The 24,283-nt window shown below is 35.3% G+C and overlaps 1 protein-coding gene and 1 long non-coding RNA gene across 3 annotated transcripts in view; one reads left to right on the top strand and one right to left on the bottom strand.

Moving 5' to 3' along the window:
• Positions 1–24,283, bottom strand: part of PRKCA (protein kinase C alpha) — a 487,054-nt gene that overhangs the window by 42,461 nt on the left and 420,310 nt on the right. For both annotated transcript variants that reach the window (XM_074224747.1, XM_074224746.1), the window contains 4 exons: positions 23,525–23,698; positions 18,555–18,646; positions 16,477–16,539; positions 14,858–14,996 (listed from right to left, as the gene is read on the bottom strand). In XM_074224747.1, the coding sequence (XP_074080848.1) occupies positions 14,858–14,996; positions 16,477–16,539; positions 18,555–18,646; positions 23,525–23,698 (468 nt within the window). The remainder of the gene's footprint in view (positions 1–14,857; positions 14,997–16,476; positions 16,540–18,554; positions 18,647–23,524; positions 23,699–24,283) is intronic.
• LOC141514182 (uncharacterized) overlaps positions 2,673–24,283 on the top strand; it is a 31,622-nt gene continuing 10,011 nt past the window's right edge. The window contains exon 1 of the long non-coding RNA XR_012475964.1: positions 2,673–2,800. This is a non-coding gene — a long non-coding RNA (uncharacterized LOC141514182). The remainder of the gene's footprint in view (positions 2,801–24,283) is intronic.

Genomic DNA, 24,283 nt, shown 5'->3' with positions numbered 1-24,283 from the left:
CTATTGGATTGTAGGGAAAGAAAAATACTATATATTATTTGATTTCCTAAAAATATGATTTGTAGAATGACCAAGTCAATGGTATTAAAGGATCTACATTATAAAGTATTTAGGCAGAAAGTAAGCTCCTTGAGGGCAGGGAGGGGTTGCTTTGCTTTCCATCTCTATATCCTCAGCACTGTCTTGTACATGGTGATAATTCTTGACAAATTGAAGTACTATTAACTATTGACTATCACTTCAGGAGCCTCTACTATCATCTTTTTTTTTTTTCATACTTTGTGGGAGATTGGAATCTCTGGAATCCTTAATGCCACAGTAACTCTTGAGAACAGTTTGCTATGGGGAGGTTGTAATCTTTTTTGGTGGAGGGAATACACACATTAAAACTCAAATCATTTCTTTCCACTTCCTGACTTTTCCTCCTAATATGCAGCAGCCTTCTTGAGGTGGGGGGCATCCTTCTCTAATCAGGGAATCTGGGCTAGAACCACAATTTCACCTGGCTATTTATGCTCAATTCATCCCTTGCTCTACTGATTCTCTGAATTTATTTCTTCCAACCAGTTTAACCTTTCCAGCAAATATACCCGTACCTTTCATTGTAGTCTGCCCCCCCCTCCTTTTATGTGTTGTCCTTCCTATGAGAAAATAAGCTCCTTGAGGTTATGAATTATCTTTTCAGTTTATATTGCCAGCATTTAGCACATCTGAAACATAGTAACCATTGAATACATTTTCATTCTCATTCTCTAGGTTTCTTTTTCTCTCTCCCCCTTTTCCTTTTCCTCTCCTGTTTCAGACTGTAGCAATTCACTAATAGGAGGCTATCTTGCACCACAGATTTGGACAATTCCCCTTTATGCTCAAAATTACTGCTGATCCTAGCAAATGCCTTCTCAGCATTTAAGCCAGTAGCTTGGGCTGCACTAGCATTTCCAAATATGCTTGATAGGTGTTTTCAGGTTTTTCTGCTCTAGGAGACTTGCAATTAAAAAGGGGTTCCTCCAATACTTTCTATTGAATTGCTCATTTTGTCTAGCTCAGATGCTACCCAACCATTTAGAAATTCCATAGTAGGGGCAGCTAGATGGTGCAGTGAGTAGAGAGCACTGACTCTCAAGTCAGGAGGACATGAGTTCAAATTTGACTTCAGACACTTACTAGCTGTGTAACCTTGGGCAAGTCACTTAACCCTTGATTGCTTTGCATCCAGGGCCACCTCCAGCCATCCTGATTCACATCTGATCACTGGACCCAGATGACTCTGGAGGAGGAAGTGAGGCTGGTGACTTAGCATTGCCTTCCCCTCATTTAATTCCAATTTTTGTGTTTGCCATGGCAACACCTCCCTGATGTTGTGGTCTTCCTTGAAAATGAAGGACAATATTAGTATGCTCATGCCAAACTTCTGACTGCTCTCTAGAAGAAAAAGATTCTTCTTAGAAGATCCCTAACATGAGTTTATAGTATTTTAGTAAATTTATATTCAGAACTATCTTTCTCTGATTTTAGCATACTTTTGCATTTTTCTAATGGGAAATGCTTTTGTCTCAAAAAAAATTTCTAATGTTTAAAATTAATACCTTCTCCTCAAAGGGTGGTTTAGAAATCAATTTTTTATATATTAAACTCTGTTAGTGAATTGGGAATTTTTGACTGATCATCTGGTCACAAAAAATAGAGTATTTTCCTCCATAATGATCACTTTACATTTCTCCAACTCTTTTTTCAGATCTTTTTGAATAAACTTATGATATTCTTTTAATATTCAGGATTTACTCCTAAAAAAATCAAAAGAAATCTTTATGGTTTTGTACCCATTAACTCACAATATTTGTTAAATATGCTTGTCTCAATTTTCACTTATAACAAAAATTATATTTTGCAAATAATGGTATGCTAATGATTAAAATCCAACATATGTAGTAATTATATAACTACATATAGTCAACATATAGCAAATAAAAAGTAAAAGGCAAATTAATTTCATTAATCAACAATAATGATTAATGCTTATTAGTGCATTGTCAGAGACTTTACATTTATGATTATATGAATTACAATGTTTATATGAGATAGAAAAATGGCTTCAGGAAAGAAAAAAATTTACAAAGTCCTTATATTTAGATACAATCACAGTGTAGAAAGTCTAGGCAGGGTGCTCACCTCATCTCTTTAATTGCTCCTGACTGTTTAAAAAAAGTAATTCTCATTCCAGATTGTAAGGTAATTGCTACATCATCATGTGTTAGTAGAAACACATAATAGCTCTCAATAATCACTTAACTCTGAGTGCTCACATTAATTTTTTTAAATATTAAATAAAATAGAGAAATATCTTTCAAACCCCTCAAATGAGATGCTCAAATAAATAATACTTGCTACTTAACACTCAATCACTATGAAGCCACATGTATTTTAAATATTTCAACAATGCACAGAAGTCACCTCTAAGCATTAATTGCAACTTCTTTATTTCTTTTTTCTCTCACCCCTTCCTTTCCTCCCTCCCTCCTTTTCTTCTTCTTCTTCTTCTTCCTCTTCTTCCTTTCTCTCTCTCTCTCTCTCTCTCTCTCTCTCTCTCTCTCTCTCTCACACACACACACACACACACAATTAATGTTCTTTCTAGAATGACCAACTGCCTTTGTCAGTCTTCTCATAGGCTCCTCACAGAGGACAGTTAAACCATCACTCTCCAAGATTCCATTACCTTATTAACATGCAATAATACCAATAATGATTTCTGGGGGTGAGGGTGGAGGAAGATCATTAAATCAGCGCTACATATATCTGTGTAAGTAGGTTTGAAATTGTGATTTTTTTGTTTTAGGGAACTCTTGCTGAGTATACCCCACCACTAACACAGATAAGCAACAGTTTGGCAGTCAAATAGTCTTAAATCATCTAAGGTTATAAAATGAAAATGTATCAGAGGAAAGATTTGAACCTAGGCTGGCTCTCCAGACATGACAATGATGTCAAATTCAAATAGAAAACAGAGGCTACAAAACTTTACAAAATGATCCTTGAGGGCTACATATTGACATTCTATTGACTTAGAAAACTATATATTAATATTACTTTTCTTTTAATATTTATCTGTTTTGTTAAATATTTACCAATTTCATCTTAATCTGATTTGGGCCATACTTTGAAGCGTTGTGGGTCACATATGGCTTGTAGGTCTTGTATCTGACATTTTATTGCACCATGCTGACTTATCATACATATAAGTATCCAAAATACCCACTTGAATAGTTACTTCTACAGAGATTGTGGATATTATTACTATTTTTTAAGCGGAAATGGAATCTTGGATTGTCTATTAACTGCCATGGTTAGAAAAAAAATTTGAGAGGGCAGAAAGGACTAAATGAACCTTCTTGATTGAATATAACTGGTTGATATTTGTTTTTAACATTGGGGAAAACATACCAGAATGGAGGCTTGAGCAAACAGCATAAGGATACCTAGAACCCCTGGGTCAGAGATGGTAGTTTAAGTCTGGGAACTTTATCTGCTAATGTGTGTGACTTGAATCATTTTAATATAAATATATATGTATGTGTTCTATCTTGATTTGAGTAATTTATCAAGTCCCAAATCCAGTATATATATATACATATATATGTATATATATATACACTAAAGTTTTTTCCAAATTATTTGAATAAAAACAAAGCCTTTGGCTATGCTGATAAAATAAACTTCCACTGTAGTTTTTTTTTTGGTGTAGATTGTTTTAATGTGAAACTTTCTTCAACTATTTAGAATTCAAAGACTAATTCTGAACAATGGGCCATATGTAAACTCTTGATTTATATGTAATATATAACTTCTATGAAAAAATTCTCAGAAAATCACATAAACCATCTATGGAACTGAGTTCATCTGAATTCAGCTGCAGTATTTTGTTCCTAAAGTTTCTGTTCAAAGGCATATTTAATCCTAATTGTACACAACTCATATAACTTGTCAATGTTGTTTTGAGGATTTTATAAGCAGGCTTCTATTGAGACCAAATATTTTCTACCTCCACTTGTGAATTTGCTTTTCATGAGCCACCACCACCATATCATGTTGGAATTGTTCAGATAATAACTGAGAACCTGAACAAAATGAATACCAGTGCTATCAAGAAATGAGCTGAGATGGTTGAAAGTATTATCATGCATACAACATATTCAGAGTAATAAAGAATTTCAAAGAACTAGGAAAATTCACAGTAATTTTAGATATTTATAAAGATGTGTTTTGTAATAGACCACAGATGATTAAGGATTTGTATACTGGGCTACCTTTTTTTCCATTACCACCCATATCCCTCAAATCACAAGAACTTCTAGGAAAATATTCAGAGTAAGAGAAAGAGGCTAAGTTCTCTGATGGAGTAGTAGTAAATCAACAATCCAATCTAATTCAACTAACATTTGTCTGCTAGGGTGCAAAGTATTGTCCTGTACTGGGAAAAAGACATGCCTTTAGGGAGTTCATGATCTAATCAAATAAAAAAAAATATGGTTCAACTACTTTAGATCACAGAGGTGTACTAGATTTCAAGCACATTATTCTGAAACAGTTCATGGTACTTCATTTACACTTAATGATAACAACCTAATCATCTGCTAGGATCTAAGAATGCTGCCCCAATTTTACACTTACCTGGCTGGATGTAATTGTGTCTGAGAGATTATGAAATACAGACTGAGATGCTGAGAATTAAAGGAAGGGTAAAAGCTGTGTTCTTTCTCCAGTTGACACTTTTGATATTCAGGAATTTGATAATAGTATATAAGGATGCTTGGGATTCTAAAAGGAAGACTGTCTTGAAGAGGTTGAAAAATTATGGTAGCTCCATAACCTGATTGCTCCACAGAACAGTCTTACTTTGACTAACTTATGAATTTGGAATAATTATGGAAAAGTTGAGATGAAAATAAGAATGGAGCATATATGTAGCAGAAGGTAGATTTGAAGGACAACTTGATTGAAATCATTCCAACCCAAAATGATAAAATTTAAAAATAAGAAAAATTATCCCTTTTCCAAAGGGAAATATCTTTTTTTTGTCCCCCCCCCATGTAATATTAGGATTCACTAGACTGTAGCCCAACAAGGAGAGGAAGCCTTTGTTGTGTTGAAAAATAGCCTAACCTCATAATTCCCCATTTATCTTCAAGTTTGTGTTCATGCTGCAGAAAGTTGCTGATATAGCTAGCACTGATTATATTTCCTCTATAATTGTTCCTCATTTTCCCTTTTTCTTAGTGTGGAAGAAGCACTAATTTGCTGCCCAGCTGACAACTTTAACAACTTTAACACAGATTTTCATTTAACATTCAAATTCTCTTTTATTTTCCCCTTACACTCCATAAGGGTTATAAAAAGGGTTCTGAGAATTGACAATACCCAAAATGTTTTGGGCTGTTTAGGACAAAGGGCTTTGTCCCTTTCATCCCAGAGGTGGAGTGGACTACAAGGAAGGAATTCAAAGATAGACAATAGGAAATAATTAACTTCTTCCTCCTCCTTTATATTTATATTTACTTATTTGTTTTCTAAGTGGGCCAAGTACCTTGTAGGTATCATCCAATAGGTATCCATCATTTATTTTGATTTTTAAGAGTTTTCCCTTGAAAAAGACAAATATTTATAGTAGATCTTTTTGTAGTAGCAAAGAGTTGGAAATTGAGGGGATACCCATCAATTTTGAAATGGTTGAAAAAAAATTGTGATATATCAATGTGAGGGAGTTATATTGTTCTTTAAGAAATCATGGGAGGACTTCCGGCCAAGATGGCGGAGAGAAGACAGGCACAGTTCTAAAGTCTCCTGATCTTTTCCCCTATCTATCATATGAAACAAACCTCTTAAAAGAAATCCAATCCACAAAACCCAGAAAGAAAAGCCAGGAGAAAGAACATCTACCTCAGGATTTGTCTTCTGCAGCAGCATTGGCCGAATTCAGGTGGGTGAGTCTGGGCTCAGAGGGAAGATCAGCCCCAGATCAACCAGATTAACATCTGAATTGGAGCCAGGCGTTTGAGGGCCCTAGAGCCAGACCTGCTAGATCAGCGGTGGGGTTAGAAGGCAGGAGCTTGAGTCAGCTAGGGAGCAGAGGCACTGGTGTTGGTGCTGTCCCTCAGGAGCTTGTTGACAGGGCTGGGGGAGAGTTCTGGTGCAGGAGAGCAGTGGACACCATCCCTGGGCTCCTCTGGACTGAGGAACTCAGAGTCCCTTTACAGCTCAGACCTCTTCCTGGAACAAATGCAGACTAATTCTGCCTCAGGCCCAGGTGTGTGAGCAGAAGAACCAGCCCAGCTGACAAATAACCTCAGGCCAGGGTAAAGCCCACGGCTGATTGAAGGCAAAAGAATTCAATAACTCCAACTCCTCCCTTCAAGCAAAGGGAGAAGGCCTCAATCAAGGTCACAGGCACTCCAGAGAAAGCAACCAACACCTCCTACTGGCCAGCCAGAGAAACTGAACTCAGTAAAGCCTTTAGTGATCCCAAGCCCCTGTGAACCAACCCCTCCCCAACTCAAGGTCTTAGCAAAATGAAGAAGGGTCAGTGGAAAGGAGGATCCATAGAAAAATTCTTGGAAGGGAAAGACCCTAACTCAGAAAGACCTAGAACCTCTGAGAAGAATATGATCTTGTCTTTAGCACAGAAAGACTTCCTTGAAGAAATAAGGAAGGAGCTTAAAAATTTGGGAGAGACAATACCCTGCAACAAGAAAATAAATCCTTAGAAAGTACAATTGGACAAATACAAAAGAAGAATAAATCTCTCAGATCATCAATTGGACAATTACAAAATGAGAATAAATCAGATCTTCAATTGGTCAAATGGAAAGCTCTTTCAAAAGTAGAATTGACCAATTGGAAAAGGAGTTGCAAAAGGTTAATGAAGAAAACTCCTTCCCCCCAAAAAAGATTGGAGTCTACAGAAACTAATGACTCCATGAGACAGCAAGAGTCAGTTAAACAAAATAAAAAAATAGAAAAAATACCTCATCAACAAAACCACTGACCTCGAGAATAGATTGAGGAGGGGCAACCTGAAAATTGTAGGACTTCCTGAAAACATTGAAGAGAAAAAAAAGCCTGGATCTAGTGATGGAACACTGTCCTGATATCATGGAATTGGAGGGCAAAGTAGTTATTGAAAGAGTACATCGATCCCCACCAGAAAAAGATCCTAAAATGACAACACCAAGGAATGTTGTGGCCAAACTCCAGAACTATCAGATAAAAGAGAAAATCCTGCAAGCAGCCAGAAAGAAACAATTTAAATATCAAGGAGCCACAGTAAGGATCATGCAGGACCTGGCTGCATCAACATTAAGGGATCAAAGGACCTAGAATGAGATATTTTGAAGAGCAAGGGAGTTTGGAATGCAGCCAAGAATCTACTTTCCAGCAAAGCTGAGCCTTTTCTTCCAGGGAAAAAGATGGACATTAACGCAATGGAAGAATTCCAAAAATTTCTGATGAAAAGACCAGAGATAAATAGAAAATTTGGACATCAAACAGGAGGTTCAAGAGACACATGAAAAGGTTAAAAAAGGGGGGGGGCGGTAAAAGGAAAAAAAATGCTATCCAGTAAGTTGAAACTGGCTATATCCCAACATGGGGAAAAAGATTCTCATAAATCTTGAGAATTGTAACTCTAACAGAGAGAATATACCTAGCCAGAAATGATGGACATTCATGACCTATCCATGAGACTTCTATATAATGGGATGTAACTGGCTTTAACCTCAGTTGGGAGAAAGACTCTAATAACTCTCAGGAATTTTGACTCTATTCAATAGAATATACTAAACTAGAAGGGACAGACACTCAGAATTTTCTATGACTTAGATAGAATGATCTAAAAAACACTACCTCCTTAAGAAGGGGGACAGGAAAGAGATGGGAGGAGGGAGGGGATTGAATGGGGTAAATCTCATTACACTAAGAGGTACAAAAAACCTATGGTAATAGAGGGGGAAGAAGGGAGCAGATGAGAAACGCCTGAATCTTCTTCTCATCAGACTTGGCTGAAAGTCAATCTACATGTACTCAATTAACTATAAAACATCTAACCTTTCAAGTATTAAAAGGGGCAAAGGGGAGGGGCGGGACAGAGAAAGGGAAGGGGAGCAGGGGAAAAAAGGGGAAATAACAAAATGAAGGAAAAAGGGAAAGGGGAGGGTGTGATATAGGAGGGCAAACATACTGAAAGTGGTGGTATTCAGAAACAAATACTGGGAAATATGGATAAAGGGGGTAAAGGGGGAAAATACAGAGGGAAGATAGCATGGAGGGCAATAAAGAATTAGTAATCATAACTTTGAATGTGAATGGGATGAACTCTCCCTTAAAATGTAAGCAAATAGCAGAGTGGATTAAAAACCCATTTGAAGATACATATAGAGTAAAGGTAAAAGGTTGGAGCAAAATATATTTTGCTTCAGCTGAAGTAAAAAAAGCAGGGGTAGCAATCCTTATCTCAGACAAAGCAGCAGCAAAAATAGATAGCCTTAAAAGAGATAAGGAAGGAAACTTTATCTTCCTAAAAGGTACCATAGACAATAAAGTCATTTCAGTACTGAATATATATATGCACCCAGTGGGACAGCACCCAAATTCTTAGAGAAGCTGAAAGAACTACAGGAAGACATAGACAGCAAAACTCTACTAGTTGGAGACCTCAACCTCCCACTCTCAGATCTAGATAAATTGAATCATAAAATAAACAAGAAAGAAGTTGAGGTAAATAGATAGTTAGAAAAATTAGATATGATAGACTTATGGAGGAAACTGAACGGGGATAGAAAGGAATATACCTTTTTCTCTGCAGTACATGGAACTTATACAAAAATTGACCATGTACTAGGACATAAAAACGTAATGATCAACTGCAGAAAGGCAGAAATAGTGAATACATCTTTCTCAGATGCAATACTGGGCCAAGGAGATATAGACCCAGAATAAATTGGAAACTGAATAACCTCATCTTAAAAAATGAGTGGACCAAAAAACAAATTATAGAAAAAATTAACCATTTTATCATAGATAATGATAATAATGAAACAACATACCAAAACCTATGGGATTCATTCAAAGCGACTCTCAGGGGATATATTATAGCTCTAAATGCTTACATAAATAAATTGGAGAAAGATGAAATCAATGAACTAAACATGCAACTAAAAAAAATTAGAGAAAGAAATCAAAAATACCCAATTAAATACCAAATTAGAAAATCTAAAAATTAAAGGAGAAATTAATAAAATCAAAAAGCAAAAGAACTATTGAATTAATAAATAAAACCAAAAGTTGTTGTTATGAAAAAACCAATAAAATTGATAAACCTCTGGTCAATTTGATTAAAAAAAAAGAAAACCAAATTGCTAGTATCATAAATGAAAAAGGTGAACTCACCACCAATGAGGAGGAAATTAAGGTAATAATTCGAAATTATTTTGCCCAACTCTATGCCAATAAATTTGATAATCTAAGTGAAATGGATGAATATTTACAAAAATATAAGTTGCCCAGGTTAAATGAAGAAGAGATTAAATACCTAAACAACCCTATCTCAGAAAAAGAAATTCAACAAGCCATCATTGAACTCCCTAAAAAAAAATCTCCAGGGCCTAATGGATTCACAAGTGAATTCTACCAAACATTTAAGGAACAATTGGTTCCAATTCTATATAAACGCTGGAAAAATAGCTGAAGACAGAACTTTGCCTAACGCTTTCTATGACACTAATAGGTGCTGATACCTAAACCAGGAAGAGTTAAAACAGAGAAAGAAAATTATAGACCTATTTCCCTGATGAATATAGATGCAAAAATCTTAAATAAAATCTTAGCAAAACAATTACAACAAGTTATCACTAGGATAGTACATTATGATCAAGTAGGATTTATTCCAGGAATGCAGGGTTGGTTCAATATTAGGAAAACTGTTAGGTTTGTTGTTGATATAAGTGAGTATGCTATCAGAAATCATATGATCATATCAATAGATGCTGAAAAAGCTTTTGACAAAATACAGCATCCATTCCTATTAAAAACACTAGACAGTGTAGGAATAAATGGACTGTTCCTTAAAATAATGAGCAGTATCTATCTGAAACCATCAACAAGCATTATATTCAATGGGGAGAGGCTAGAGGCATTCCCAATAAGATCAGGGGTGAAACAAGTGTGCCCATTATCACCATTACTATTCAATATTGTATTAGAAATGTTAGCATCAGCAATTAGAGAAGAAAAAGAAATTGAAGGAATTAGAATTGGGAAGGAAGAGACAAAACTCTCACTCTTTGCAGATGACATGATGGTCTACCTAGAGAATCCCAAGAAATCATCTAAAAAACTACTGGAAACAATTAGCAATTTTAGCAAAGTTGCAGGTTATAAAAAAAACCCTCATAAATCCTCAACTTTTCTATATATGTCTAGCAAGATACAACAGGAAGAGCTAGAAAGAGAAATCCCATTCAAAGTAACCTCAGACAATATAAAATGCCTGGGAGTCTATTTGCCAAGACAGACTCAGAATCTTTTTGAAAACAATTATAAAACACTTCTCAAACAAATTAAATCAGATTTAAATAACTGGGAAAATATCAACTGTCCTTGGATAGGTAGAGCTAATATAATAAAAATGACAATTCTACCAAAACGAAACTATCTGTTTAGTGCCCTACCAATCAAAATTCAAAAAAAATGTCTTTAATGAGTTCGAAAAAATTGTAAGTAAATTCATATGGAGAAATAAAAAGTCAAGAATTGTCAGGAGCTTAATGAAAAAGTGCAAAAGAAGGTGGCTTAGCCCTACCTGATCTAAAATTATAAAGCATCAGTCATCAAAACTGTTTGGTATTGGCTAAGAAATAGAGTGGTGGACCAGTGGAATAGACTAGGTGTAAAAGAAGGAGATGATTATAGTAATCTGCTGTTTGATAAACCCAAAGAGTCCAGACATTGAGATAAAAACTCCCTCTTTGATAAAAACTTCTGGGATAATTGGAAGTTAGTATGGAAGAAACTTAGATTAGACAAACACCTCACACCCTTTACCAAGATAAGATCCAAATGGTTACAGGACTTAGACATAAAAAAATACTATAAGCAAATTAGAAGATCAAGGACTAGTCTACCTATCAGATCTATGGAAAGGGGAGCAGTTTACAACTAAGGAAGAGTTGGAGAACATCACCAAATACCAATTAGATGATTTCGATTACATTACATTAAAAAGCTTTTGCACAGATAAAACCACTGTAACCAAGATCAAAAGAAATGTAGTAAATTGGGAAACAATCTTTACAACTAATGATTCTGACAAAGGACTCATTTCTAAAATATACAGAGAACTGAGTCATGTTTTTAAAAGAAAAAGCTATTCCCCAATTGACAAATGGTCAAAGGATATGCAAAGGCAATTTATAGATGAGATCAAAGCAATCCATAGCCATATGAAAAAATGCTCTAAATCATTATTAGAGAACTGCAAATTAAAGCTTCTCTGAGGTACCACCTCACACCTCTCAGATTGGCCAATATGACTAGGAAGGATAATGATCATTGTTGGAAGGGTTGTGGGAAATCTGGGACACTATTACACTGTTGGTGGAGCTGTGAACTCATCCAACCCTTCTGGAGAGCTATTTGGAACTACGCCCAAAGGGCAACAAAAATGTGCATGCCCTTTGACCCAGCAATACCACTACTGGGTCTATACCATGAAGAGATGATGAAAAAGGGTAAAACCATTACTTGTACAAAAATATTTATAGCAGCCCTGTTTGTGGTGGCAAAGAATTGGAAATCAAGTGAATGTCCTTCAATTGGGGAATGGCTTAGCAAACTGTGGTATATGTATGTCATGGAACACTATTGTTCTATTAGAAACCAGGAGGGATGGGATTTCAGGGAAGCCTGGAGGGATTTGCATGAACTGATGCTGAGAGAAATGAGCAGAACAACCAGAAAAACACTGTATACCCTAACAGCAACATGGGAGTGATGTTCAACCTTGAGGGACTCGCTCATTCCATCAGTGCAACCATCGGGAACAATTTTGGGCTGTCTGCAAAGGAGAGTGCCATCTGTATCAAGGAGATGTGGAGTTTGAACAAAGTTCAAGGACTATTCCCTTTAAAAAACAGCTATCTTATTGTCTGATCTTGTTACCTCTTAGACTTCTCGTCTCTTCTTTAAGGATATGATTTCTCTCTCATCACACCCAATTTGGACCAAGGTACAACATGGAAACAAAGTAAAGATTGACAGATTGCTTTCCATGTGGGGGGTGGGGGTGGGGGGAGGGAAGTAAAATTTGGGGGGAAATTGTAAAACTCAAATAATATCCTTAATAAAAATAAATTAAAAAAAATCATGAACGGATTTCAGATACACCTGGAAAGACTTGCATGAACTGATGTTGAGTGAAATGAGCAGAACCAGAAGAACATTGGTACACAATTAACAGCAACATTGTGTTATGATCAACTTTTATGGATTTAGCTCTCTCTTCTCAGCAGTACAATAATCAAAGACAATTCTAAATGACTTGTGATGAAAAATGCCATCCCATATCCAGAGAAGGAACTGTGGTGTCTGAATGCAGACCAAAGCACACTATTTTCAAATTTTCATATGTTTTTTTATTCTTTGTTCCACCCACTTTTGTTCTGATTTTTCTTCAAAACATGACTAAATAGAGAAATAAGAGTTTTCTCTTGCATCTATAATGGAGTCATACCTGGGGTTAACAGCTGAGGCAGAAACTAAAGTTGTCATTTACTCCTGCATCCAGATCTTTTCAAACATCCTAGTTGATATTTACCCCAAATACCTTAAAATTGAGATAGTATCCATCTCATGAGCAATGATCAATATTATCTTCAATGATTTCAAGATTTTGTTGGCCCCTGAAAAATTTTCTGTCAGGGAAAGAATTATATCTAATATCAAATTCTGGAATATTTTCTTGATTGGTGCCTCTGTCTAAATACTGCCATCTCACCACTAACAATGTTATCTATTTGTGACAACCATTTGTCTTGGCCTCACTTGACTGGGTAACGAGAGGCTACACTGCTAATCCTTTTCAAGGCTTTAAAACAAATAGTCATAAATATTTATGCCTTGGCCAACACTAATAATGAAAATTCTATATGAAATAATTATTATGCTTCTGCCTGCCAGATCTATTCATAAAGAGGATAAGATTATTTTAATATTTTCAGAGTCTAAAACCTTGATTGGGGATGTTTTAACCTTCACTATACTATAAGTGATATATGTTTTAAGGTGGATCTATTTTCCATTTTCAAAGAATAAGATGTTATATCATTCCTTTAAAAATCATCTTCTATGTTCTGGTTGGTTTGTTTTTACATAAAGCAACACTAGCCAAAAACAACATTTCAATTATTTAGAAGCCATGTATTCAAAACTAAAAAACAGGAAGGCCAAGTCCATGCACTTAAGCTTACCCTAACCCTTCAGATAACCCTTTATTTTTCCAAACTCTAACATTTGATTATTTGTTTTCCCAGGCCATGGAATATTAGAAATATGAAATCAGAGGGAGAATGAGAATTGATTAAAGAAGGTACTCTGGGAGCCTTGATAATGAGAAAGAAGGAAAAAATAACTCTACAAAATATACACATAGGCACAGCATTCTAGATTCACTTAGTGCCAGGGTAAAATAATCCTTGATAGAATACCTACATGTAGAATGTAGAACACATTCTAATGGCTGATATCTAACATTTTCTCTTTAAGAAAGCAAGGGAGAACATAATTTATTTTAGAAAAAATTCTCGAGAATGGCTAAAAACAAAGTTTTGGAATTTAAAGAGGTAGACTTTTAACTGGACATTTCATTTGAGTAGAACACCATAACCCCCCCATGATGTCAAATGAATAAATTATTTTATTTGGAAAGTTAATATTTTAACTAGTCCAGACTCAGTCTCAATGAAGATGAAGCCCAGAGACATCTTTGTTTCTAAAAATTCTGCCATTCTCTGCTGAAATTTATTTGTTTGTATTCAAACAGCATCTGGTGTATGTTAAATGAAGAGTACTTAGCTTATGATTACTTTCCGCTTAACACCTGTCAATTATTGGATGACTTCAAAACAAATATTGCTATAAAGAGCTTATACTTTTTATAGTGCAGTACTCTGTTTCAGATATGAAAAGGCTGATTGTTCAAACTGGTATCATACTGAAGCATTTCTTCCTGAATGTTCATAGCAGGACAGGTCATGCCTTTTTAAAGCACAAACCATATATTATTTTAAGTTCTTTGGGCATGCATCTTCTCTTCCCAATTAAATTGTAAACCCCTGGAAGGAAGAAATAATCTTTTATTTCTCTTTTTTGTCTCTATCAGTGACTAGCAAATAACTTTGCAAATATTAGGTTTAATGTATGCTGTACAAATGAATTCACTTCACTGCAACAAGCATTTATAGTAATATTATTATATACCAGGCACTGTCCTAAGTGGTAGAGAAACATAAACTAAAATGATATAGCCTCTGCTCTTCAGAGGCTTAGGTTTTATTGAAAGGAAAAATATATGGAGATAAATTAATAAAAAGTCATTTTGAGCAGCAGGGTAATAAGGGTAGTACCACAAAGCAGGTGGAACTTGAGATAGGTTTAAAAGGTAACAAAAGATTTCAAGAGGCTTGGATAAGAAAAAATGTGTGAATGGCTAATTGAATGAATGGATGTCAAAGATGAAAAATGAAAGCCCAAATTTAGAAAATCTTAAATGTGCAGAAGCTCCTTGTGCCTGAGAAATGGACTGAAACTTTACCTCTGGGGCAATGTAATCTGGAGTTCCACAGAATGTCCTGGTTGTGACTCCATCTGACATATGTTCCTTGCACATTCCAAAATCAGCAATCTTGATGTGTCCTTCTGAATCCAACATGACATTGTCTAATTTCAAATCTCTGAAAGAAAGGAGGTTAGTATTAGTGCTTAGTGCTTGATTCCAGAATAAAACTCAGATTTGGATCTGTTCTACTGTTGAAATGGTCCAGTAAGTAAACATTCCACCACATTGAGATTGTGTCCTCACCTCCAAGATGCACAAGGACAGAGAGGCTATGTGTTCTCTCAGGGAACTCAAGATAATTAAATCAGTTTAAAGTTATTATTAGAATCACTTTTTGGTGTGGGATCTTCTTGTAAATCAGAATTCACAGAATCCACTGATCTCCAAACAATTCTGCTACTGAAAGTGAAGGATAAGTATTGGACCTGGGATTACAATGGTAGAAAATTTCTCTTACTAATGTAGGCCACCACTTTCTCTAAAAGTCTTAGAGAATTGCCCAGAGAATTGAGAGGTTAAGTGACATGGTCATGTATGTTAGAGGTAGGACCCAAAGCCAAATCTTACTGCCTTCAAGACTCTTGTCTATTCTCTATATCTGGCATGTCAACCCCATGGTGCATGGGCCACATTCACCCCCAACACTCCCAAGTAGTGACCCAAGCCAGATTAAAATGTAACTGACAATTTGTTATTGTTCAGCCATTTTAATTCAATCAAATCTGACTCTCCGAGACCCCATTTGAGATTTTCTTGGCAAAGAAACTGGAGTTATTTGCCATTTCCTTCTCTAGTTTATTCTACAGATGAGTAAACTGAGGCAGACAGCAATAAGTCACTTGCCCAGGGTCATACAGTTAGGAAGTGTCTGAAGCCAGATTTGAACTTGGGAAAATTAGTCTGCCTCACTCCAGACCTGACATACTACCCACTGTGTCACCTAGATGTTCTAATTGGGAAATAAATAAAAATAAAAATACAATTAGACATAAATATTACACTTTAAAAATAAGCCCAAAGATATCCTTCAGGAATAGTTGAATGTGATGCTACTGCTCTCTATCTAGCTGCCATTCTAGAGAGACACATATGATTGAAAATGCATTATTTTGGGGTTTTGGTATTTGCTATAATCCCGTTTCCAAGAAAAAGAGCAGAGAAAGGCATTGCTGGTGGGCATAATAAACATGTTTTTTTATGAAGGTAAAAATGGAATAGGAAGTCTTTATGGTTGAGAAATGGAACCAAAGATGTTCTTTCTCCACTGAGGGTCAAATTGAAAGGCAACTCAGAATTCTTGTTGATAATAGCTACATTTAAGTAGCAAGTTACCATTTACAAAGTGCACACTGACATAGTGTGTGCATTTATTTTTGTCTCCATTTTACAGATAAAGAAGCTAAAACTCTGAGAGATGCAATGGTTATCCTGAGATCACAAGGCAAGAAGGTTTTGATATAAAGACTAGAACTCTACCCTACTTCCTTTTTATCTATTTCAAGCTTCAGCATATAAATTACAAAATAATCCATAATCTAGTATCCAGTGTAACTACCAGATGAATAGCTGGGAAAAAAAGAGCCTCCAGTCCTTACCTATAAATAATGCCTTGTTTATGAAGGAAGAATAATCCAATTGAAATCTCTGCAGCATAGAACCTGGAAAAGAAAAATTACTTGAGATCCAAGGCATTCTATTTGTTCTCCTTCAACCTTCCTTTGCCTCAACCCTGATTTTCCAAACTCAAACATCAAAGAATTTAAAAGAGATTTATGACATCTGGTATTAACTAGAACAAACCATGCACAGTCACAGTCTGTTATTTATTGTACAAATTCATCTTGCAAATTTTCTCCTAAATTTACATACCCCATAGGAAATTAATGGACAGCTTGGACATTCCCATTTTCATTGCACCTTAAGATTTACAGAGTGCTTTACTCATAATGATTCTGTGGGGTAGAGGATGCAGGTATAATTTACATTTTACGGATGAGGAAACTAAAACTCAGACAGTTGAAATAGCTTGCTAAGGATCACTTGTGTCAAAGCCAGGACTTTACCCTAAGCATTCTAACTCTTTCTACTATGGTGAATCTTATTCTGAATGTTTATTTGCCCATGGGAAAATAGAATGTTGGTGCTGAAAGGGAGTTTGAGATCATCTTGTCCAAACTCTTCACTTTGCCAATGAGAAAATAGATTCAGAAATGTTAAGTGACTTGACCAAGGTTAAAAAAAAAAACAAAAAAACTGTGATGTGAGAGAGTCATCTGACTCTAAATCCAGTGCTAAAAAATTTGCAATATGATGCTTATTCAATATCAATTGATTTTTGCCTTTTTTCAGTAAATGGATGTTATTTTTTATAAGGTAGCCCCACATAAGTTTCTCCAAAAGTCTTCAAAAAGACATTTCTTGATTCAAATGGGAAAATAATCAGACTTAAATATTCATTAGCTATTAAGGAGGGAATATTCTGATTTTACATCTAGTGGCATTTTAGGGAAAACACAGTGGTGCATTGGATTGCAACTAATTCCTTTCCCTAAAGTAGAATATAGTAAATGATGAAAGAAATAGTTGGTTGTCAACCCTCCGGAAGGCTGAGCTAAGATGGGCCATGCATGAATTCACATGGAAGTAAAGCCCCATTTAGAATCATGAGGAGCTCTAAAATAATTATTTCCAAATTAGTAAAGTTTGTGAAGCTCTGGTGAAATGTTGAAAGATGGGTAAAAAATCTTCAAGGCTTTCAGGAGTCTTTGCAGACAGAATCCAAATATTCCAAAAATAAAGGATCTCTTTTCATCAGTTTGAATTTAATAAAAGGAAAAGATCCCAGAAGGTTTTAAGTATTATTTCAGAAATGTCTTCAGCAAATCTGAAATATTCACTCTGGTGGATCAAGTTTCCATGGCATTAGCTTTTTATCTCTGTATATATTAAAGTTTCATAAGTCACACACATATACAGGTAGAATGAGAACAGATGTCTTCCCTTTTAAGGCTAAAAATCAAAAGTGAGCAAAATTTCCCTAACATGTATCTGAAATTTATTGCTTATACAACCTTATATTGGGCCTTCCACTAGCTATTTGGTTCTGTAACTTCAAAAGATTATAGAATTGTATATGTAAAGTGAGAAGGATCATAAAACTATGCATTTATAGCTCAATGTGAACTTAGAGGATCTCTAGACTGATTCCTTATTTTATAAATGAGGAAACAGAGTGATTCATCAAGGTTATGGGAATTAACCTAGGTCAGACAGGTTTTTTTTTTTGATCCTATCTATATGGACATCCACTCTACCAATATAGATCACAACATAGTTCATAGCAGGATTTGAGAGTTTAAGATGTCTGCTATGTAATTTGGTCTACTTTTGGTAATGTCAACTTGCCCAACAGTCAATATTTTTTTTTTTTTTTAAATGATGAACTGACCAGATCTTAAATATTTTTCTTAATTCAGAATTTAGTTTCTCATTTGCTAGTTTGGTTTATTAAATCTGTATATTAAGTACCTTAAAAAAGGATGATTCTTTTTTCTATTGTTTACAAGAAGGAAAAAAAAAGGATATTAATGACCAAAAAAGACAATTGAGAACATCAGTAAGGGGTTTCTCCATTTGTACATTTAAACTGAAATCACAGAAATAAAATACTCACACTGCTTGTGGTTCCTTAAATTTTCCTACTTGCTGAATGTGGTACATGAGGTCTCCACCATTGACATATTCCATCACAAAATAAAGCCGATCCTAGGAACCAAGCATTGAAAAAAGAAGGAACAGGAAAAAAATTGGATATGAATCAACTATTATAGTTTTTAAAGTGTTGATTAATTGATATGACTTTTCTTTTTTTTTGTTCTATTATCACTTTATACCAAATCCCTCTTTCATCTCATAACTCCCCTCTCACAGTAAATATAGTTTAGCAAAAAACATCAATACACTTACAGTGTCTGAAAATGCATGTCTTATTCCACAGCCTAGTAGTCCATCACCTTTCTGCCATGAAATGGATGGCATGCTTATCATAGTTCCACTAGAGTCATGATTAATGATTACGCTGACCAGTTCTTAAGTCTTTCAGAGTTCTATTATTTTAATTAAAGTATAAATAGTTCCTATGGTTCTTTTTATTTCACTATGCAATTTGTCTTTTTAGATTTTTCTCCATTCTCAGCTTTTCTATGATTGAATAATAATCTATTAAATCATATCATTTTTTAATAAATTCCCAATTGATAGAAACTACTTTATAATTAATTCTTTGCTACAATAAAAAGTTTTTGCTCTCACTGGCTTTTATATAAAAGGATTTGCATAATTTAGTCACTTTGGAGGTTATAATTACAAATTGTTTCCAGAATGGGTTAAATTCACATAGTATAGGTCTTTCCACTGCCCCTCCAACAACTACCATTTTTCTTTTGGTCATATGTGCCAATCTGGCCAATCAACCAAGTATTTAGGTTCCTATTATGTCAAGCACCAAAGATAGAACAGCAGGTAACTTAATTTTCTCTTACTATTAGTTTTTTGGAGCATATTTCCATATGGTTGAAGATAGCCTGTGTTTTTTTCCCTCTTAAAATCAGCTTGTTTATTCCCTTGAAAAATTTATGATTATATTCTTACATATCTCTATCAATTCCCCATATATTTAGATATCAGATATATTGGTTGCAAAGATTTTTCTCATTTAATTTGTATTTCTCTTTAAACTGAACTGATTTTTTTCTCACTTTTATAAAGATAAAGGATATGAGGAAATAAAAGGAATGGAGTCAACACTAGGAATCTATAACTGAAGTGGTCTCATTTAATTCCTCTCAGACCATGAACACGTTTTTACCTTTCACCTATCCTTTTAAATTTGCACTCTGTTCAGTCAGTCAAATCAATAAACATTTATTAAGTATCTATTATGGATCCTTCATTATAGATGACTTTAGTCAGTCCGTCAAGTATATTTAATAAGTACTTTGTACTAGGGACTGTGATAAACACTGAATAATAACAATGAACATTTTTAAGATTTGCAAAGTGTTTTTCTTATATTTTTTCATTAGACCTCCCAAAAGAACCCTGTCAGATAGATGCTATCATCTGTCACCCCCATTTTATAGAAACTGAAAAAACTGAGGCTTAGGGAAGCTGAGAAACCTGTCCAATATCACACAGTAAACTGCCTGAGGCAAGATTGAAACACATCAACTTGACCACAAAGTTGGTTATTGTTAATATTTTTTCTTTATTCTTAAAAGCTCTGCTTTTTTTTATTATGATATATTTAGTTTCCAATTTGAAGTTTCAGGAAGTTGCTAATGGATTTTATTTTTTAGATTGTGCTATCTGTCTCTAAGAGATCTAGATAGACTTCTTTTATGATTCCTTGAAATGTAGAATCCAGATGTTTGTTGGTCATGATTTCCAGGAGTCAAGTGATTTTAAAATCTCTCATTGACCTAGTAAGCTGTGTTTGAGAGTAGGTATTTAAAACTATTTTCTAATTTTTCCACTATTTTGACTTCGAACATTTTTTGTTGACTCTCTTTTTGATTTTTTTTGGTTGTTATATTTTTCATGGACTCCACTATCTCAAATTATATATTCTACCATTTGTTCTAAATAATTCATTCTCTTTCCAATTTATTTGAGTTCTAATTGTATTCATTTTAATTGGTTTCTCTTTTCTACTCTGAGTGTGACCAAGCCATGGTACAGTGTCTAGAGTGCTATGATAGAGAGTCATGAACATCTGAATTCAAATCTTGTCTTAATTAGTTGTGTGATCTCAGATAACTGGATTTCTGGATGCTTCATTTTCCTTATTTGTAAAATGGATATAATGATATCATCTGTCTTTTTAAAGTTGAGATGATCAAAGGAAATAAGAAATGTAAAGCAATTTGCAAACTTAATACCTACATGTTAGCTGTTATTTTTTTCCTGAGGCTCTGCTTGTAATTATTACTGTCTTCTAAATTGTCATTTTGGGCTTCTTTTTAACTATAATATTTCCTAATCATGCTTAGAATTTTCTGCTCTTTATATTTCCAGCAAATGGTTCCTGTATTGAGTCCCTATGTCAGGACAAAGTTTTGACCCTTCTTGAGCTCCTGGGGTGGAGTAGACAGGCCCTGCATGGTTTTGTCCATGCTGCAGTCTAGTGACTGTTATTACTACCATGCTGCAGGTCTGGATGAGATGATTAGTTACTGATAATCCTACCCAACCTTTTCTTCAGCCCTAACCTTGTATAGAGAGCTGTGTTCTATTGGGGAAAAAGATTCAGCTTTATATCACAATCTCTGGTTTCTATTTTCTCCTGGCGGTCCAATACAGATATTCACCCTTGACCATATTTCCCTCTCCTCCAATCACCAACAAGGAGTTGGATTTGTTTTTTGCTGAAGTCTTGACTAGAAATGTCCTTGTTATCAAAGATTATACTAGTTTTTCGATCTCTTCTGGGACCCTGGGTTGTCTCTGCCTCATTCCTATAACCTGGATGTCTCGGCAGACATTGAAGATTGGAGATCACAATAGTTATAGAGTTCCTGGAACTCCCCTACCCTGGTTGCTGTACTTGTCTCTTTCCAGTAGAAAAAAATTTTTCTGTATAGAAAACATTTATTTCCTATTGTGAATTTGACAGTTTATTAGAGATCTTGCTGGCTTCATTTGAGGGCCTCTTTGAGGGCCCCAAGCAGCCATCTGATTCTCCTTACATAGTAACCTACTGGAATCTATCTTTATTCCTTGCTTCAGTTCCCATAGTCTAGGGCCAAGATTATATTGACACCAAACCCCCTTGGCATCCCTTCCTCCTCCACTTAGAGCACACATAGGTTTCTGGTCATTTTCACATATAGTACTTCACCCAGTGCCCTCTTAAATCTTTATTTCTTGGCAGATTTGGGTTCAGTTTTACTAGAAGTCTCCTGCATTTTTCAGATGATGAAGTTGAGGCACAGAAAAACTATGAAAGATGGGTCCCATATTATAATGATGGTTTACACTGTTCTTTTATAACCTATACAGATATAAATTCTTCTTTTGTTTAGGTTTTTTTTCCTCAAGGCAAATAGGGTTAAGTGGCTTGCCAAGGCCACACAGCTAGGTAATTATTAAATGTCTGAGGTCAGCTTTGAACTCAGGTACTCCTGACTCCAGGGCTGGTGCTCTATCCACTGCGCCACCTAGCTGCCCCCAGATATAAATTCTTAACTTCAATTCTATTTCTTTGTTGATCTATAAATATTGGGCATTCATTTATTTTGACTAACACTCCAGCATGGTATGGGAGTTTGCAATGCCTGAGAGGTATCTAGTTACTGGTGGACTAAACTCTATTCTCTCTTATATGTGACTAACATTTATAAAAGGCTCCACAGAACCAGTAACAGATGTCTGAATAATTATCATCACATCGTATGGGATGGTGGGAGAAGTTAGTGGCAGGTAAGGCAAATTATATAGTTGTGTAGTAGAAAAAAATCAGGTAGATGCTGACCCACACCACTCTATCCTTTATGACACAATTATTTCCCTGAAGTTCTTCATCATTAAAGTGGTGTATGTTGGGTCCAGGACTTGGGAGGAAGGCAAGGATAACAGTGTCAGTGCTAATTGCCAGGAAGATGCCTTAAAGGTAGCCTATTCAACTTGTGGGTTTTTTATGTTTTAATTTCATGTTCCTTTATGTGCTTTATAGATCCTTTCCTTAGCATATATGATTTCTGCAGGGATGAGGAGATGAAGTACACAGGGATCTTTTACTCAAACATAGACAGGTTTCATTCCCCCTGCTGATCCCACCTAATACATCTTGTGCAAATTCTTCTCTTGTAGAAATGAGATTAGCAATGCTGGATGGCAAAACCAGGAACTAAGGATTAGGGAAACATGGCTTATAGCCAAGATAAGACTGACACATAGTGGTTGGAGAATGGTGAATATATTTTTTTCATTTCAACCTCAGACTTTATGATAATCTGGTTATGTTTCTCTCTCTTAGGATTTTGAAATTAAAAGCCATTGAAGCTTGCTAGGCTCATGAACACAATATACTTCCTCATGCCTGAACACAAACTGGTAAAGTGTAACAGCTTGGCATATCTCAAATAAAGCTACAAATTGACAAGGGAATGGAAATGATTTGCTTGGGAACCCTTAACTAGGGGTTTAAACATAAACTGCTAGTATTTCTATGAGATGACTTGGAGACTGGTAGAATGAAGAGGTCTTGAATCTTGTTCCTGTGCCATTGGTTCTTGTTACTGTTTACTACTATTTATTTACACTATAAGTATACAACAGGAATGTGCAAAGCATTCTACATTCTTCCAGTCATCTGGTACACAGGAAGGGAATTTTCCACAGTATATAGCAGCCATTTATGGTATTAAAGCCTTGTATTGAGTACTGATCAAACTATATTTTTGTCACAGTGGAGAGCACCTCATGAAATACCTTAATCTTAAACTACTCCTTTAATTTCCAATCATTTTGAAAATTAGGCAGAAAGAGCCTAGAGGACTCAGAAGTTGAATTATTTACTATCTTAATGTAGCAAATTAGAAAGGCCTTTGAGAAAGCACACAGAGTTAAGTGAGGAAGACTTACAACTGTCTGGAAGCAGGAGTGCAGTTGTGTTAAGAATGGAGGCTTGTCTAGGAGAGCTAGTACTCTTTTTTCTACCATCGTGCACTCAACATCATCATCTTGTATCACCACATCTTTTTTCAAAATTTTGATGGCATATAGTTCTTCTGTCCCTTTCCGGTCAGCCAACATCACCTAAACAAGGAAAATTAATAACTTACTGGAAAAGAACTGAGGTTGAAATTGCAACAGAGCAGTGGATTTGACTTGCATTTTTATAGTTGGTCTAAAACTAAGAACAAATTGCTTTTTTTCTACTTTTCTTCTACTTTTCTAAAGTATCTGGTCCTTTGAGTCAATGTCTGTGTAACTGAGGTGGGAAGGAGGGAATTTATATATTACTATAGTCTTTTAGAGTACCTGCAACCACTTGAGTGGTTTGAAGGGACATTATTGGGAAAAAATCTAATCTTTGAGATTTGAGAAGTCTGGCATGGGCAGAACTGGAAAAGAAAAAACTAAACTACAAATATAACAAAAAAAGACAATTAGCAATGTAATGGCCCGATCCACATGTTAAAGGAATGCCAGGTTTCATCCCTTGAAAGGACTAAACAATCTGTCCATCTAGTTAACAATACCAAATCTGTGGAGTTCTCTGGTATCCTGGTGTGGTGAAGCAATGGTAACCAAGAATAGTACCAGGAACATCAGGGCTACAGGAAAAAGTAATGACACCTCTTAGATTTTTTTCTTTTCAGGCATTGACCATGTAAACTT

The sequence above is a fragment of the Macrotis lagotis genome, chromosome 2, assembly GCF_037893015.1.
Source record: "Macrotis lagotis isolate mMagLag1 chromosome 2, bilby.v1.9.chrom.fasta, whole genome shotgun sequence".
In the NCBI taxonomy this organism is placed as follows: domain Eukaryota; kingdom Metazoa; phylum Chordata; class Mammalia; order Peramelemorphia; family Peramelidae; genus Macrotis; species Macrotis lagotis.
The sequence above is the reverse complement of the archived record's forward strand: the minus strand, read 5'-3'. Positions and strand labels throughout refer to the sequence as shown.